The 17,488-nt window shown below is 39.5% G+C and overlaps 1 protein-coding gene across 5 annotated transcripts in view; it reads right to left on the reverse strand.

Moving 5' to 3' along the window:
• Positions 1-17,488, reverse strand: part of LOC150090345 (carbohydrate sulfotransferase 1-like) — a 75,028-nt gene that overhangs the window by 23,149 nt on the left and 34,391 nt on the right. The window contains exon 1 of one of the 5 annotated variants that reach the window (XM_090389824.1): positions 12,538-12,816. The exons of 2 other annotated variants lie outside the window; for them this stretch is intronic. In XM_090389824.1, coding sequence (XP_090245950.1) covers positions 12,538-12,547 — 10 coding nt within the window. In that variant the 5' untranslated portion in view covers positions 12,548-12,816. Of the gene's footprint in view, positions 1-7,182; positions 7,278-12,537; positions 12,817-17,488 lie in introns of those variants that run through there. 2 more of the 5 variants (XM_090389820.1, XM_090389822.1) reach the window with 2 other exon arrangements.

The following is a 17,488-nucleotide window of genomic DNA, read 5'->3' on the forward strand; positions in this document are numbered from 1 at the left end:
ATCCCCAGGCGAAACATCCCAAACGAAACAATTAACGAATATTCATTTGTATTTCTAATTACGCGCGCATTCTTTGTTTATCCCACATCCTGAATTATTCATCTTTCGTAATTCAAACACTGCGCATGCTCGGTGCAAATGCCCACGTGGTGGAGTTCGTTTAAATTTTTAATCTACTCATCCCGGCCGATAATCCGCCAACTATGCTCCGCGCGCTTATAAATTGTCAAAGTGGACCAGGAGATCCAGCGAGACTATTCCTCATCCAACTGCCGCGTTAAACTTCGCATCCATCATGGAGATAAAACAGACCCGAGTCCATTATTAAGAGGAGTATCGAGGCTGATCTGAGAGTTTCCTATTCATTATTCGAAGATAAAGATGGAAGCGATATTTTGAGAGCCAGCTCCCTGGCGAAATATTACTGACGAATGTTTTAATTATTCACCACCATCAGCGTAATGCATTATTTAGCGAGATTAGCGAATTTCTGATGGGAAATGAGGATTGGGGAGGATTCGCCAAGGTGCGCAGACATTGTGTCTGCGTGGAGGTGTATCGCGTCTGATTAATAAACTCTCATAATGCCACATTTCAAGGAGAGGAACAGGCGTTCTGCCCCACTGTCTCAACACAATGGATTCGAGTGACCTTTACGATTTTATATTGGCAATGTTAGCCATGTTCTCGACGCTAATGAGCCTTCGCGATCTTCTCTCGAAAGATGGTGTGACAAAGAGTTGAACGAAGGGCTGTAATGAGATTTTTCTTTCTTTTTTGTTCGTGTCTGTATTCGTTCTTAAGGAGCTATTCCTTTAAGAGGCACTCGACTGAGCCACTTAAAATTAATGATGGAGGCGATAGCACTCAACGCATCGCATACGGGCGTATAAATCGCAACTACGAAAGATATCCGCCCACAAAAAAAATCGTGAGTTTTTGAGAGTACACTTCAAAACCAGCGATGACCCATTGAAGCATCCAAACACGTTTTTAAGATCTTTATCAAATGGAAGATGGTCGAGCGCTTCCGGCTGGAATATCCAGAGCTATCGTGGCTGTCTCGATCACGTGATAAAAAGCAGAACGCCATCTGAAGTATAAAAAAGTTTAAAATTTAAACGCCTCCATTTTGGAAATTATTTGAGTTTTATAAGGACTAGTTGTTAATAATTTATATCCGTCTGTCTGTTCGCCCATCCGCATGTAATAACTCAACTGCCATTGGATGGATTTCCATAAAACTTTACTTGAAGCACTGGATATTAATTTCACTGCCGTGCGTTGATTGTAGGGATGAATGGGAAATGTGGCGGATGCGCAGAAAGAAAATATTCTCAATTAGAGCGTAAACGTCGTTGATTTTTGCTTCTTTTGTTATCAGTTTACTAAATACATAAATCGTGAATTATTGCTGTTATCTTATTATATAAATCATAGTAAAAACATAAAATACGTGTTATATTTCAATTATTATTAAATCTAGAAAGAAATAAAATGCATTACAAAAGCATTGACATTACTACGATTTTTTAATGTTTTTATATCACAGAATGTGATTAAAAAGTATTACAAAATGGAGTCAGTATTACATTGTAGGCGGGGATATGAAGTAAAAACAATTACTTTTATATATTATTAGTTAATCTATTAGTAATTAATTCGTAACAAATACGAATATTTGTTACGAATTAAACAAATATACAGTAATTAAAATACACTTTATTTAGATTCTGTCTATATACGAGGGGGAGTTGAAAAGTTCGTGGCCTGAGTATGAAGGGTGGTGGTACGGTGTTAAAAACTTCTTTACGTAATGTGTAGCACTTCAAATAGTAACCCACCAAGTTTCATGTAGTTTAAATAACGTCTTTGTTTAATTCAGGTCCTGAAGTCAACAAAGTTGTGCGAATAAGGAAAGATGGACAAAACCAGTCACCGTGCAGTCATACAATACTTGGGGGGGAAAGGGACTAACACCAAAGACAATTCATGAGGATATGGTTACGATATTGGGGTGGATGTCCCCTTCTTACTCCATGACTAAGAAGTGGACAACAGAATTTAAATGAGGGAGGGAGAACATAGAAGATGACTTTGCATTGCAGATCTTCCACATTGCTGTGGAAGATCTGCAATGTCCATCACTCCAGAAATTGTTGAGTGCGCATGATCTGGTGATGAGAGATTGACGATTGACAGTTCGGTACATTGCCATCATCTTGGACACGTCATCTGAATGTGTGTACGACATAATCACAGAGGCCCTCGCTATTAAAAAAGGTGTCAGCATGATGGGTCCCAAAGTAGATTAAAGATGCACAAGAGCTATCAAGTCAAGTGAACATTTCCATCTTTTTCAAGCAGATCCAGTAAATTTCTTTGCAAGTTTTAGGGCCATAGATGAGACGTCGGTCCATTACTCTCAGAGAGAGAGAGAGAGAGAGAGAGAGAGAAAGGAGCAGTCCAAATAGCGGAAACGCAGCTCTTCTTCCCTCCAAACAAAGCCAAGTCGATTCCTTCCGCTAGCAAGATGATGGCATCAGTTTATTGGGATGATAATGGAGTTGCTAGTGAATTACCTTCAGAAAGGCCAGACAGTCACAGAAGTATATTACGCAGACCTTGTGAGGCATTTTCCTGAAAACATCAAAACCAAACGCTGAAGAAAACTCAGAAAAGGAGTTTTATTCCACCAGGCTAACGCGCCTGGTTACAAGTCTTTCATTACCATGCTGCACTGCATGAGTGCAGCTTTGAAATATTGAACCATCCCACATATTCATCAGATTGAGCACCATCGGACTTTCACTTGTTTCCTAATTTAAAAAAATACTTGGCTGGCATCCATTTTCCCACCAACAGTGACATCCTTGTGTCAGTGGACGCATTCCTGGAGACCCAAAAGAAAACTTTGTTCGCAGCTGAAATCAACGCATCGAAGTAATATGGACAAACCTATGTAGTTTGTCCCTATAACAATGCAGACTCTGTCTGGGGGTGTTTAATGAGTGGTTGCAGTGGGAACATGCTCAGTACCGATTATTTTATAATAACATACTCTTTAAATAATGCAATGAATCATGGGAATAATGACCATGATACAAAAACTCGATTTAATAAAAAATGTTAAGTTTTGCACAGCCGGGGACCGACCCACTTATTGCTGGTGTGGTAAAATACACCCATCTCTCTCTCTCTCTCTCTCTCTCTCTCTCTCTCTCTCTCTCTCTCTCTCTCTCTCGTGTTCCCCTTTCCTCCAGTTCCGCCAAGCACCCCGTGTGATTGAGTGGTCCATGTGGCAACCTATAAGCTAACGACGTAGTTCGAAGAAACCCCAGCATTCAGTGTATAATGAATGCGTCATAAATCAAAAGTAGGAGGTCAACATCCGTGCAAGAAATACCTCCGGAGTTCAATTATCAGTGACAGCTTTCTTACTAATTTGCCACGCTCTGCAGCTCGACTTACGAGGGTTCAGTTGGGTAATTCGACTCATAAACTAGCGGTTTCTGTGAGGGTGGCTCCAGAAAAAGTAAAAATCTTCGCTTGAAGGAGAATTCCAGCAGCTGGAACTAATGTTGACCGGAGGAAAGGGGCTTGTTGTGAGCATTAAGATTCCTTGACAGCTGAAAATTGCGTAGTAATGCGACATGTTAACAACAGTCAGCAGTGAACACTCCATATGAAGGGAAATAATGCAGTTAGGCAGGCATTAGAGATATTTAGGCCTAATACACGTGGCCCTGGACGTAACAATCGTGTTTAACATAACAATGCTTGACGTAACAATCGTTGTCTAAAAGGTGCGCTTTCATTGGTGAAACGCACGAAAACAATCATATGTCTGCTTTGAGTCTGTTGCTACTTTCTGATGTTGATTTCGTCCTTGTGCGCATGCATTTATGATCACTGTGGTTTGGCAATTATCCAAAAATAAATTTTTCGTGTAGATTTAACGTTCGCAAGCCAAATCTTTATTACATAACACTGAATAATGATATTTTAATCACAGGTTTGTTGTTCAGTAGAAAACTGTACAAAAATCCCCTTAATAATATATTTTCCCCTTTTTTACTTCAGGAAGTATAATCAGCCTCTTAAACTGATAAGCCTCCATATTTATGAGGCATTTCCTCGTGTAGAGGAAACACTTTAACTTGCGTGATTTTCGATGTGAACAAGCAAAGTTCTGGGAATGACACCCCCTACTAACCCTCCTCCGTTGTGTTTTAGGACCTTGAAACACAAGCAAACTTTTCGCCATTACAGCGAAACGCTGTCCAACCTTGAATATCGTTTATCCAAACAAGCTGCTAGCACTCGGCGTCATCTTCTATTCCCACAAGACGTTACACGTCCACGTATGAAGACCTACTTTATCCACATCCCCGAGGATATGTAAGCAGTCGTATGACAAGTGCGATGAAGCAGAAGAGATACGTTTACTTGTACAGCTACGAACGACCAACTTCATCATGGCTGTATAAACAACACATTGAGTCTTAGTAGAGAATCTGTTTCGTTTAGGTTGATAATAAATCACCAAGATTTTGAGAACTGACAACACAGAACCGAAAGAAGAGGCCTAAATATTTTAATAGGAGCAGAATAATATACGAAGTTTAAGCGGCAGCCGAAACATAGGTGCCAAGTGTAGTATTTGTTCAAAAACTGATAACTCAAAGGTCAAATGATTGATCTTTTGTTTTTTTTTTCCCTATTAGTTTCAAAACTACAGTTTATAATTATCACGTTTATCATTAGGCGCCTTCGCATGTGTATATCATATGCGCCCATTGTCCTCACCACGTCCGACCGTCTGTATGTCTGAAAAAACTTAAAAACAACAAATCAAATATCACTCTGCACACAGTGCAGCCAGTGTTTTTGAACATGTTTCTCCGTGTTCAGTTATTTTGGGATCACGAGGACGATGTTGTCAACACTGTTGTGCCAAATTTTAATAACACCAGCAACTAAAGAATTTTACTTGCAAATTCAATGTCTCTCGCACTCTTTTACTCGAAGTTATTCGCATTTTGATGGGTTTTTATTTAAAATGATCACCCCATATTTTAAAACAGCGACATATTTAAAATACGAAGCAGTCCCAACGTTGTTTATCGGGAAATGGTTTGGAAATATTTTGTAAATTTGGCTGCGTAATTATTCATTTACACTGTCCAGTCAACAAGAATGTTTCCAGTAACAAGTATAAACAAATTGGAATATTTACAACGTAAAAGTAAACTCAGATAAATTTAATCTGCCATTCCAAAGCGCCTTAAATCCTTGTTTTAGACGTTTTCATGTTTGTAGTTCTACTGGTATTTAAAGTGACAACTCCAGAGTGGGATTTTTATGGGCGTGTGGGATGTACATAATCCAATATGTAGAGGATTCAGACAGGGACATCGTTAAGTTTACAACGGTGGAAGAACGGCTGCTTTAATGCCAAGAATATTTGGATAATGGTCTGTTTATGGAGGCAAAGTTCGTTCTTTCTGTAGTGTTTGTTGACAGCTTCCAGCAACAGTATTAAAGTTCAAGGACCAGTAGCAAGCATGTTGTTAGCCGAAGCTGAAATTACAGAAGAAACTCACAAGAATCAGTTTGTTTCTGTGAAACTTTTGCGATGTAAATCAGTACAACATGACATAAGCGATGCGTACAACAGGACATAAGCGATGATCCCGAAGGATTAGAGGAAAATCTTAATCAGTTATGCAGAGTTAGTAAGGATTTCGGACTAAAGGTGAATATGGTTAAAACAAAAGTAATGAACAGATATGCCACAGGAAGGGATATAATCATTGAAGGAGCAGAAATTGAAAAGGTGGCTTCATATATGCCGCCGTAGCCGAGCGGTCAAGCACACGGGTGCATAAGTACACGTGCCTTGAATGAACCGGGTTCAAGCCCGTGACTGCAGAATACGGTGCTGTTTCTTGTATTCTCTCTACCTTGTGAACTCCTCTGACCATGTGGTCATCCCGAAGTATAAACAGAAAATTTTATTTATCTTGAACAAGTCATTAGCTGTAACAATGATAAATGGTTGGAGGTCAAAAGAAGAATGAATTTCGGATGCATGGCATTCAGGAAATATAGTCACATATTGAGGAGCAATATCCCAATTTGTCTGAAATGGAAAATAAAAAACCAATATATACTCCCTACCATGACTTATGGATGTGAAACTTGGGCACTCACCAAAAGAATGGAAGAGAAGCTGAAAACTACACAGCGAAAACTAAAAACTACACAATGAATTATATAGGAATCAGACTGTTGGATAAGAAGAGAAACACATGGATTAGGCAGCAAACACAAGTAAATGACATTCTTATCAAAAGTAAAGAACCGAAATGGACTTGAGCAGAACACATAGCTCGAAGACATGATGACAGATGGACTAAGAAAATAACAGAATGGTACCCAAGAGGAACTAAAAAAAAATCTGGAAGACAACGGAGATGGACAGATGAAATTCAAGAGTTCGTGGGCAGTAAATGGATGGCCATTGCACAAACCAGCAGGAAATGGAAAGTTGCTGGAGAGGCCTTCATCCTGCAGTGGATTGAAAATGGCTGATGATGACAGGACTTCATAATTCGCATGTTTATTGAACGTGCTTTGAACTTTTGACCTCTGTATTCTGTTAAAATTCATGGCCCACCAACAAAACATAAGTAAACTATATTTGATATGAATACATCTTGCTAACCACAGAACCTAACACTCACTTTTCCCATTGACCACTAACTTGCAGATTGCAGATGTAATACCCTCCAAAAATATCTGTACGTAATCGGTTTCAAATTGACATTACTGCCACTCATTCCAGTTGTATTCGCCCCTCCTTGGCACAGTGTCATAGATACGCTCTTCGGGGGAAGCCTTCTTCCAACGAACGATATAGTCCAGAATGTGTAGTTCCCCATTTCTCCAGAAGTAAAATGTCAGGTTGAGTTACCGGTGCGGAATATGTCGGTTTGGCCCTTACCCGACGTTACAATTCATCTAATAGGGACTCTGCACCAGCCATTCAAACAAGGTTGCAATGGCCGAATTCACGTCCATGAATCTTTCTCGATTAATTAGATAATTATAGAATTCTTAAAGTACCGAGTTGTTGGACTAAGTTTCAATAGCAAAAGCTTAATATACGGTACTCACCTTAGACGAAATATTTACACTTCGTATCACACCACCCACTTAGCACAAAAAAAATCCGTTCTTTACAATCAAATCGATAACGCCATAAAATACAGCACTTCACAAGATGACTTATCCGCTGAACTACAATATCTCACAAAAAAGTTTATGGCTAGGAACTACCCATTTCATCTAATTCAACACATTATTTCCATTGCAAAAAGTAACACTAACAATTCAACCAAACACATCAAAAAGCAAATACACGTATCATCCTTCCCTATCATAGTGATATCACGGGACAGTAACGTCGGGTGTTCACGGGTGCAGATATTACACTCATATTTTCCGCATACAACAAACTCGGATCCTTATTCAATACATATAAAGAAACATACAAATACCCGACAAGTGATATGAACAGCATTGTATATTTGATCAAATGCCAACAAAATTGCAACGCTTGCTATATTGGAAGCACTACAACTAAGTTTGGTTCCACAAAAACCTCTAATACACGGGCATATTATCACTATAACAGGTTCAGAACAGGACAATATAGCACCGAGCTCACATTACACGCCCATACCCACAACCACACCCCCCCTAGTTGATTCTGCCATTACCATAGTAGAACTTAAAACCAGTTACAAAATTCTCCAATACGAAGCCCTCGTCATAGAATGGTTCCGTCACCACTAACTAAACATCATAAATGCGAAACTACCCTCCAACCTTTCCCCGGTCTGGAATCTCACACACTTGAGATTCCCGCATGTCTCAAAGAGCATCACGGGAGCATAGAAATTACAGCACGCGTTCGTTCTTCACTCAACTTTGCCAACTGAAGACGTTTTTAACAAAACGAAAGTCTATCGTTATGACTATTGGCCTCATCTGTTTCACATATTTAAGTTTTTAATTAATTTATTTTTCATGACAACCAGGGACGGTGTTGTGCACTTCTGCTTCCTTGCGCATATTTTAATTCCGTTTTAAATTAATTTATTCTCATCCCGTAAACTTGTCAATTTTTAAATTACCCAAACCCCAAAAAATTTAGTCATCAATTCACCCAAACAACAATTGCAGATCGTCTAAGGTGAGTACCGTATATTAAGCTTTTGCTATTGAAACTTAGTCTTTCTCGAATAGTATTTACAATGTGCCACGGTACATTATCCAGTTGAAACAAATATGAGACTGTACCAAAGAGCTGCCATATCGAAGGGCGCATGGAACTGTCCAAAGTGTCAAGGGATGGAGTTCATGGTTGTTCACACAACCACCAAAGGTCCTTAACCATACCATGAGAAAGAAAGCCACACTATAACCACCCCACCTCCGAAATTCTTTGCCGGCACCATGTAAAGTTTCTAGGCATCCACCACACCCATGCCAACTCATCTGATCGGAACCGATTTCCACTGTTCTACGAACCAATTACAGCATTCGTTGCACCATGCAAGGCGATCGCTGATTGCAGATAGTGATGTTTAGCTTATACACCGCCGCTCTCCCATGAAAACGATCCTGTAGAGCTCCATACATATTGTGTTCCTACAGACTTCGATACCTAATGACGTATTAAACTTCTAGTTGATGTTCTGCAAGATTGTTTGATGAGATTGTCGTACTATTCTTACGAATGCCCACTGGTCGCGTAGAGCAAGTGAGCGTCTGTGGTCTACATGAATTGTTGGGCGGTTGTACCGTCATGCTTGCATTTCATGATGATATCGACGATGGTGGATAGTGTGAGCGGATGGTGTGAGATTGGATGGTGTGAGTTGCACGAATCGAAAAGTTGCAATAACTATGCAAATTACTCTTGACATCAAGCAACATTAAACCTACACTAGTACCTGTCTTATTGCTCTATCAGGTACTAGTGCATTAAACCTGCACTAGTACCTGATAGAGCAATAAGACAGGGTGTTGTCGAATTTCACCCATGTTTCAATCCAAGTTCACCCTTCTGTTATTTTCCAAATTATTATTATTAATATCAATTTATTTCCAAGGAAATGTCCCTTTAGAAAACAAAAGCTTTTTATTATAGAGATAAGCTGGAGCTACTGAAGTTGTGTACCTCTGATGATGATAACATGCAACATAAACGAAACGTAAGGTGTATATAATTTTGCAGTTTGTTTAAGAATTACCTAATTTTATACGATGCTTCTCACTCGTTATATCAGAGTCACTGTAAAGAAATTATCCACTGAATTTCTTTCAAAACGTTCTGCTACTAACGTGAGGTATTACGATAAAAATGCCAGAATGTATAAGCAGGAAAAATTAAGGATATTTTTAAAACTCATTTGCGCGGTTCAGTTACAGATTTATTGATCGAGTCCTGGCTTTCCTCTTATGTTGGATTATTCCCGAACATTGTGAAGACGATAAATGAAATAAATAATGGGTCTATGTATTTTAATCTAACAATATCTGGAAGAAAAGAAGTATCCCTACTTGCTTTATGTTTCACATCTTTAATATTGTTTCCAGCTGTGTTTTTAAGACAGCATATCGTGTTTAATGGAAGCTTGTGCAAAACATAAACAGCGGATATTTAGCAACGGGTGTTTAGAAGATAAATAGACAATCCTTGAAGGAAGCCTCACTATCGGCTTGTGACCACTAGCAGTACCGAGAGCGAAAGAAAAACAAAAAAACGCCGGAAAATTTGCAGTCGATGCAGCAGGGATTGAGTGCTGATTCTAGCAACGTCTGCAATTTTTGCATAGCAACAGCTGTGATTTCATTGGAAGGTCAGATAAGTACGCATTCTGTACACATGAAAAAAGAGATGTCAATTCTCTTCTCCCGAGGAAAAAAAGGCAAGGAGTCGAGTCTGGCACTGAATGCTAATAATTCTTTCGGTTTTTCTCTGTTTCTAGACAAAGTCCATAAGGGGAAAAAAGTCGTTTCTATAAATAGATACCGCAAAAATATTTCCCAGATATTAAACATTAATCATTAGTTACAAAAAAGTGTAAAACTTTGCCATTCTCTCCGCCTCGACTACTTCCTTGCAGACGACTTACTCCAATGTTCCATAATAAGTTGCTCGAAGGTAAACTTCATAACGACTATTCTCCCGTTCTTCCCTAAGAATTTATAGTTGCCCCCTTTAACTCTTCTCTCAATCACCAGTGAGAATATTCCTCCGTCATTCATTTTATTAATTTCCCTCAGAGCTTTGTGCATTTTAATGAAATTCCCCCTTCCTAAAGTATGTAGTTGATAAATGAGACAGAGGAAAAGTTCTGTCAATTTGGAGTTCAGCAGTGAATGGATGCTCACAGTTGGCCTGGGTTCAGATTGGTTGGAAGACAAGTGAAATTACAAATGTCAATTCGGAAGAACAGTGGCCATGGAAATATCTACAGAAAAGGCACGCAACAGAAACCGAAAGTGTGTGACAGAGAGTGGAATGAGTTATTATGGCCAGCAGTAAATCCTGCTGGCCATAATAACTCAAGAAAACGGACAAGTTCTTCTGAAGTTTCCAGAAATTACATTGCACTTATTATGTGGAACAAAATAGCTGGAATTTTTGCTAAAACGTAAAGCGGCAGTGGACGAGTTCGCTGGAGGTTAAAATGGCTCCCTACTAATACTGGCACGCTCAGAAGACTAATGGAAGATGACAACGAGGTAAGGCAGCTCTAAAAACACTGGCCATTAGCAACAGATGTCAATATTTACATTTCCAGAAACCATTTTTTTTTATTCGTATATCTACCACAATACCATATCTTACGACAGAATCTGCGCAGCTGCAGTGTGTCGTGAGCGCAGGTGCAGCTACCATTTCAGGAAAATATCCCTCGTGCTGCATATTATAAACGGAACGCAATGTCAATACTACTCCTCTCTGTCATCGACCTCTCAGAATCCCGGAACAAAGGTTGTGAGACAGGAGAGGATACAGAAATATTGCACCGATTTCTTGACCTCAGCACTTGCGTGCCTTGACCCAGTTCTACCAACTCAAGATCACACCAGTATTGTCATTTACATGCTGACGTATGCCGGTGCATAGGCAGAAGGCCAACTGGGCATTCTTTCTTCAAACAATTGTTTTCTTCAAGTGGCATACTATCCCACGTGCACGTACCACAAATGGCTGGCTGGAAACAAGGGGTATGCAAATGATCCGAAAGGATTATCTGAAACCATCTAGCAATCATAATCGCCAGGCAGAATCGGACAACACAATTCAAAAGGAAGTTGCTTGTTAAAAGAGAAAGAAAGAAACAAGTTAGGCATTTCTCCTTAATCACAGCATCTTACGTAACATTCAAAAGCTATTATTGACCTTGTAGTAACAGTCTTTAAACAATTGGCCCTAGCAATGATAATATACATAATTTGAAAATGGCCGCTAGAAAATTAGCCGTCATTACTGGCATTGAATAAACGTGCACGATTTCGCCGGCATTGTTACGTGGCCAGTCACGTGTGCAAATGATAACAACTGACTCCTAAAGATCAAAACTCAGGTAATGTTACAATAGGCACATCACCACGTGCATTTATCAACCCACTTTGGTTGGTAGTGGTAGCATTAAAATGTACCTTTTGGTTACAATTTTATTTTTATATATATTAACGCCGACCGGGCTAGCCGGGTGGGTAAAGTGCCTGGCAACCCAAAGGTCGCGGGTTTCGAATCCCGCCTCGGGCTTGGATCAAAGTACTGCAAAAAAAACCTTGGGAGGTGCGTTATGGCCACAGAAGCCGATGCGCCAACAACTACCAAAATATATATATATTAACGGATTCTGCCTACTTTTGTTTGTTTATAAAATTAATAGTGTACAGTATTTTATTAGCGCATGCAGAAGCAGAAATAAACTGCATTTTTAAGTTCCAACTGTCCAAAGCAGAAATCGATATTGTTTTTATCGTTTGCCACGGTTGCAAAATCTGGCGCTTGGTTTGTATGATTGTTACGTCATAGTTACAAAAGCAGAAGTAAACATTTATTTCATTATTGTTATGTTAAAGCTGTCAAAGAAGAAATGCATATTTAATTTTTATTGTTACGTCAAAAGCTGCAAAAGAAATGTGCATTCATTTTAATACGTCATAACTTGACGTGAAATTGAAACGAACACCGATTTCTTTTTATTATTTTTTTAATGCTTCGTGGTTTATTGACGTGTTTATTTCGGGTAGCCACTAAACTGTGCACAACAACAAATGGATATTATATTCCTATAATTATTCGTGTACATTTGGCAAATATAAATAATAAAAACAGTTCGTTGGAGGCATGACAGATAACTACAGGCAACAAGTGCAAATACTTTCTCCATTGTGATATATTACTCGAGACAAACTTTGAAAATCGATAATACTTACCATTCGCCATACAAAAGCCCGGCTGAAGGCAACTACAGTGCAGACACTGCAAATCAACAGTGCTGCATCGGTAGTCTCGTTCTTAACGACTTACTCCGGTGTTATTACACGTCTGTTCCGGTACTAGCGAACCATTTTGTTCCCAGTCGGCGTCAAGAGCGATGACTCCATACCTTTAAATAACCGTTCGCGTCTTAGCGCTTTTCTCCGCAAAGCAGACGAGAAAAGACCCGGCATCTTCCTGCGTCGAGCGTCTAGCCACATGTGACCCTGCTCGAAGAGTGACACAGCGGCCCGAGTCTCCCGCGGCGAAGTGAGATTTTTGTGACGTCTTAAGTGGAAACAGTTGGCGAGGCGAGGGGTTAAGTCCCGCGTAGTCCACGAAAAAAGAAAAGGGTGAAGAGGCAAACGGAAGACAGAAACGCGCAGAAAGGCGAAGAATACAATGTCCTTGAGTTTAAGATATTCGGCCGGGAATCATTACTCCCGAACCGATCCTTTTGTCTCTACTTTTAGCTGAGGACGGCTGGACTTTTGTATTTTTCTTGACTGGATGCCTTAACCCCTTTTGTTTATTTGTGTTTCGTCATTAGCAGAGTTTTAACATCATTAGTCGCTAGTTGACGGGGTTCAAACCCGTTTATCGGCCGTTGCCATCACCGAAGACATCTCATTACTGTCTAAAGGGAGAGGTGGATGGAGAAGAAGGGAAGGAAGGTGGGAGGGGGAGAGTTCGTTTCCTTTTACTCAATGCCAGTAATGAACACTAACGAGACGCTTTGGTCAGACTTTCCGCTTCCTTTTCTTTCTGTGCTTGATAATCTCGCGTTCAACACCCACATGACATGACAGCGTTCACGCTTTGGCTTCCAGACAGTGATTAGTGAACATGCTGGACAAAGACTGTCCAGCCCTAGAGCTGAGTTTTGTTTTTCCTTAAATTGAATATCCAAACTTAGCAACGTGTACAAGAATTAATCCGGAGGGTTTTAAAATTTGTTCAAGGAATAAGACAGTTTCATGAAGGGTTTCCAGTTTTATTCCTTCTATCCTAATGTTTCCGAGTAGTTTTATATTAATTTCTTTTAATGTAGTAAAGCTGATGTTGATTTCTTCCATCCACGACTGAAGACAAGAGGACCTATTTCCAAAGCTTAGAACGAAAGTATACACAGTGAAAAGTTACCAATTAAGATTCTGAATTGCTAAAACTGAACATTAAGATGTGGGTAGGATCGAGTCAGGTGACCCGAGTGCAAGAACTAATCTTGGGAATATCCAGTACTCCTTCAGATACTCTTGGCATAATGATCATGGACTTCCGAAAATCGCTTGTGAGAGAGAAAGGAAGAAAATTTCAGTTTTGACTACATCAGAGATTTTTTAAATTCTACACAGTCGGATCAACTGATGAAGTTATCAACAGCAAATTCGAAATATTGTTCAAGGTTTAGGTCCAAATGGATGTCAGATGAACTAATGAGACTCGTGGCAGAGAACAAAAATGCATGGGATGCATATAAATTACCAGATGACACAGAAGCCTAAGGTAGATATAAACTAGTCTGTAATCAAGTTACAAATGAGGTTAGGCAAGCGAAGGCAGATCACAAGAAATCTATGGCGAAGGATGCAAAGAAAAGCAATAAAGACGTCTTTACGTATATAAACACTAGAAAGAAGGGGATGAATCAAATTGGTCCACTCGTTATCGATGGTTTGACTGTTGATGATCCTGTTCAGGTTGCTGACAAACTGAATGGGTATTTTGTATCTACATTAGAATCTCAAATTCCCAGTTTCGATTCTTATCCTGCAGAATATATTATATAATATATTTTGCAAATATTTATACACCGACTGGTCACTTTATTTGGAATATGTCCTAATCGCGCGTTGATTCGTCTTTCGCCCTAATTACTGTTCTAACAGTCTTGCTACAGGGTCTATGAGATTCTTAAAAAGAAGGGGACCGGACAGGGGGAAGTAGTCTGCAAAATATCTTGAAATTGTTGCAGAGATGTAGGTAGAAGGGCGTGTCAAAGATATCAGTCCAGTTCGTCACAGAGATGCGCAAATGGATTGAGTTCTGAGGAACGTGATGTCCAGGGGAGGTGTATAAAGTCTCCTCAATCCGTTCAGTGTAGCATCTGCCATATTTGTTTTTGGGTCATCATTTTTTGTGAGCTTCTTGTTTTTCTTACTAAGATTGCGTTCATCTGCCTAAATAAGACCACAGCGCACAAGTCCTATCGGCCTTAATAAAGGGACCAAGCAAGGTATAAAAGATATGTGTCCTTTGGATAGAATTACCGAAAGCCAGATACTTTTGGAACTGGAATCTCTCCACAGTGTGGGTTAATTATAAATGCTCCGTTTGGAAGATATTCCTTTTAACCTTATATTTCAAAGCTGCCAAAACACACTTGCATTTACAGAGAAGAACGGGATGCCATAGATAGACTATGCAGCAAGACAGTTACAAAACAGCTATGAGCTAATTGGCACTAAAGGCAAATTCACTAGGGAGCATTTTCGAAGCAAAACAAAAACTTATTGGAGAACAACATTCTTCAGTGAAAGCAACACGTATGTTGTGGAGTTTCAGACTGACGCGAGGGAACATACCAGATCTTCAAAGCTAAGTCTGGAGGAGTTGTTGTTATTTGGTTTTTAGGAGCATTAGCAACTAAGGCCATATTGCTCCGGGGATATGCGGTGGTCATTCCCTGACCTTTCCGCATCCTCCGTATTTGGTGGTGACGGGCTCGAACCCCGGTCTAATCAAGAAGCGTGTGCTACGCACTGCTGCTCCTGGCTACGGAGGCGCCGTCTGGAGGAGTCCAGACGGCGTTTTTTTTTTTTTTTTTTAAAGCAAATGCTGTCATTGTACTGTGTACAGAAATTTTGTGTATTCTATGGTGGTTGCTATATGCGGGATTAAAAAGCCAAGTTTCCAAAAGAAAAAATCTAGTAAATATTAATCGAAGTTCATTCCTACAACTGGTGGAGAGACATTCCAGGTGTCGCAATATGCCCCTGGCTGAGCCCATTTTAATGGCGTGTCAATTTTAAACAGCACCTGTATCGGCAGTGTCATTTATATCTGTCTAGTACTACAGTACCTTTGACTGATTGAAACTGGGGTGGAATAAACTGCCAATTAGCCAATCTCTGGGAATTCTGCTTTGGTGATTTTATAAAATAAAACCAGCTGAAGTATTCTAGCGTGCGATCCTTTCTAGTACTGAACTTTCAGGCTAGTATCTATGCGGTAGTGTGTTCTAGAAATACCACTAATTTTTATTTTATCTGTAAAGTTTGCGGATCATTGAGAAAGAGAGAACTATGAACTTTATCTCAACCTGGAACAATTCTACAGGAGCTTTTCCTATTGGGGCGCTAAACAACGTATCACTTATTGCTCGTAAATAGAAAAACTCGACACACCTGAATACTCTGCAGTAGCAACCATAATACCTTCGGTTACAGCTCTGGGCAATTTTCTCTTTCTCAAACATATTTACGAGGGAGATAAAGGATGCTCTTACCAAGAAAGGCTTTAGTTCTGCAAATTGCAACGTCTGGAGCCTTTTTATTTTATTATTAAAAACCAAAACACGAAAAGTATCAAAACCTATAGTACTTAGTACTGTGCATGGGTTAAAGGAGTGGGGTGGGGAGCCGGAAACTTTGTTCTAGAGACTAAATATGGGTTTCGCCCCTTCAAGCCTCCAATAAGCAAAGCGTGGTATTGTACCGGTTAATGCGAGTCACTACCGCCAAATTGTTAGTATTATATTATTATTTTATTATAGTATTATATTATATTTGTATTCATCATCATCAGCCATTTTCAATCCACTGCAGGATGAAGGCCTCTCCAGCAACTTTCCAGTTCCTTCTGTTTTGAGCACTGGCCATCCGTTTACTACCCACAAACTCATGAATTTCATCTATCCATCTCCGCCTTTGTCTTCCAGGTTTTCTTCTAGCTCCTCTTGGGTACCATTCTGTTATTTTCTTAGTCCATCTGCCATCATGCCTTCGAGCTATGTGTCCTGCCCAAGACCATTTTAGTTCTTTAGTTTTGATAAGAATGTCCTTTACTTGAGTTTGCTGCCTAATCCATGTGTTTCTCTTCTTATCTAACAGTCTCATTTCCAATATCATTCGTTTCATTCTTCGCGGTGTAGTTCCCAGCTTCTCTTCCATTCTTTTGGTGAGTGCCCAAATTTCACTTCCATAAGTCATGGTGGGGAGTATACATTGGTTCATTATTTTACGTTTCAGACAAACTGGGATATTGCTCTTCAGTATGTGACTATATTTCCTGAATGTTATCCATCCAAAATTTATTCTTCTCTTGACTTCCAGCCATTTATCATTATTACAGCTAATAACTTGTCCCAGATAAGTATATGACTCCACCTTTTCAATTACTGCTCCTTCAATCATTATTTCCCTTTCTGTGGCATACTTGTTCATCATTACTTTTGTTTTAGCCATATTCATCTTTAGTCCAAAATCCTTATTAACTGTGCATAAATGATAAAGATTTTCCTCTAATTCTTTGGGATCGTGGCTTATGACCACAATGTCATCTGCAAATCGTAAATGGTTTATTTTTGTATTACTAGTGGTAATAGTTGGTATTAGTACTAGTAGTAATATGCATGTTGAAGGAGATAGGGTATGTCGGAAACTTTGTTCTGGAAACTAAACATGGGTTTCATTACTTCAGGCCAGTAAGTGACATGGTGCATTATAACCGTAGTCGTTTTTGAACCAAACAAAAAAAAAAAAAAACCAAGCTTCCAATAAGCAAAGTGGTGGTATTGCACCGGTTGATGAGAGTCATCTACCATGTATCGTTTGTTAGTATTAGTAATTATTAGTATTGGAAATGGATTGTAAACTCAATCCATTTGCAGCTTGGGGTTTCTGTCGA

This window comes from Mastigoproctus giganteus, chromosome 2 (genome assembly GCF_048544385.1).
Source record: "Mastigoproctus giganteus isolate SK-2022 chromosome 2, ASM4854438v1, whole genome shotgun sequence".
NCBI lineage: Eukaryota > Metazoa > Arthropoda > Arachnida > Uropygi > Thelyphonidae > Mastigoproctus > Mastigoproctus giganteus.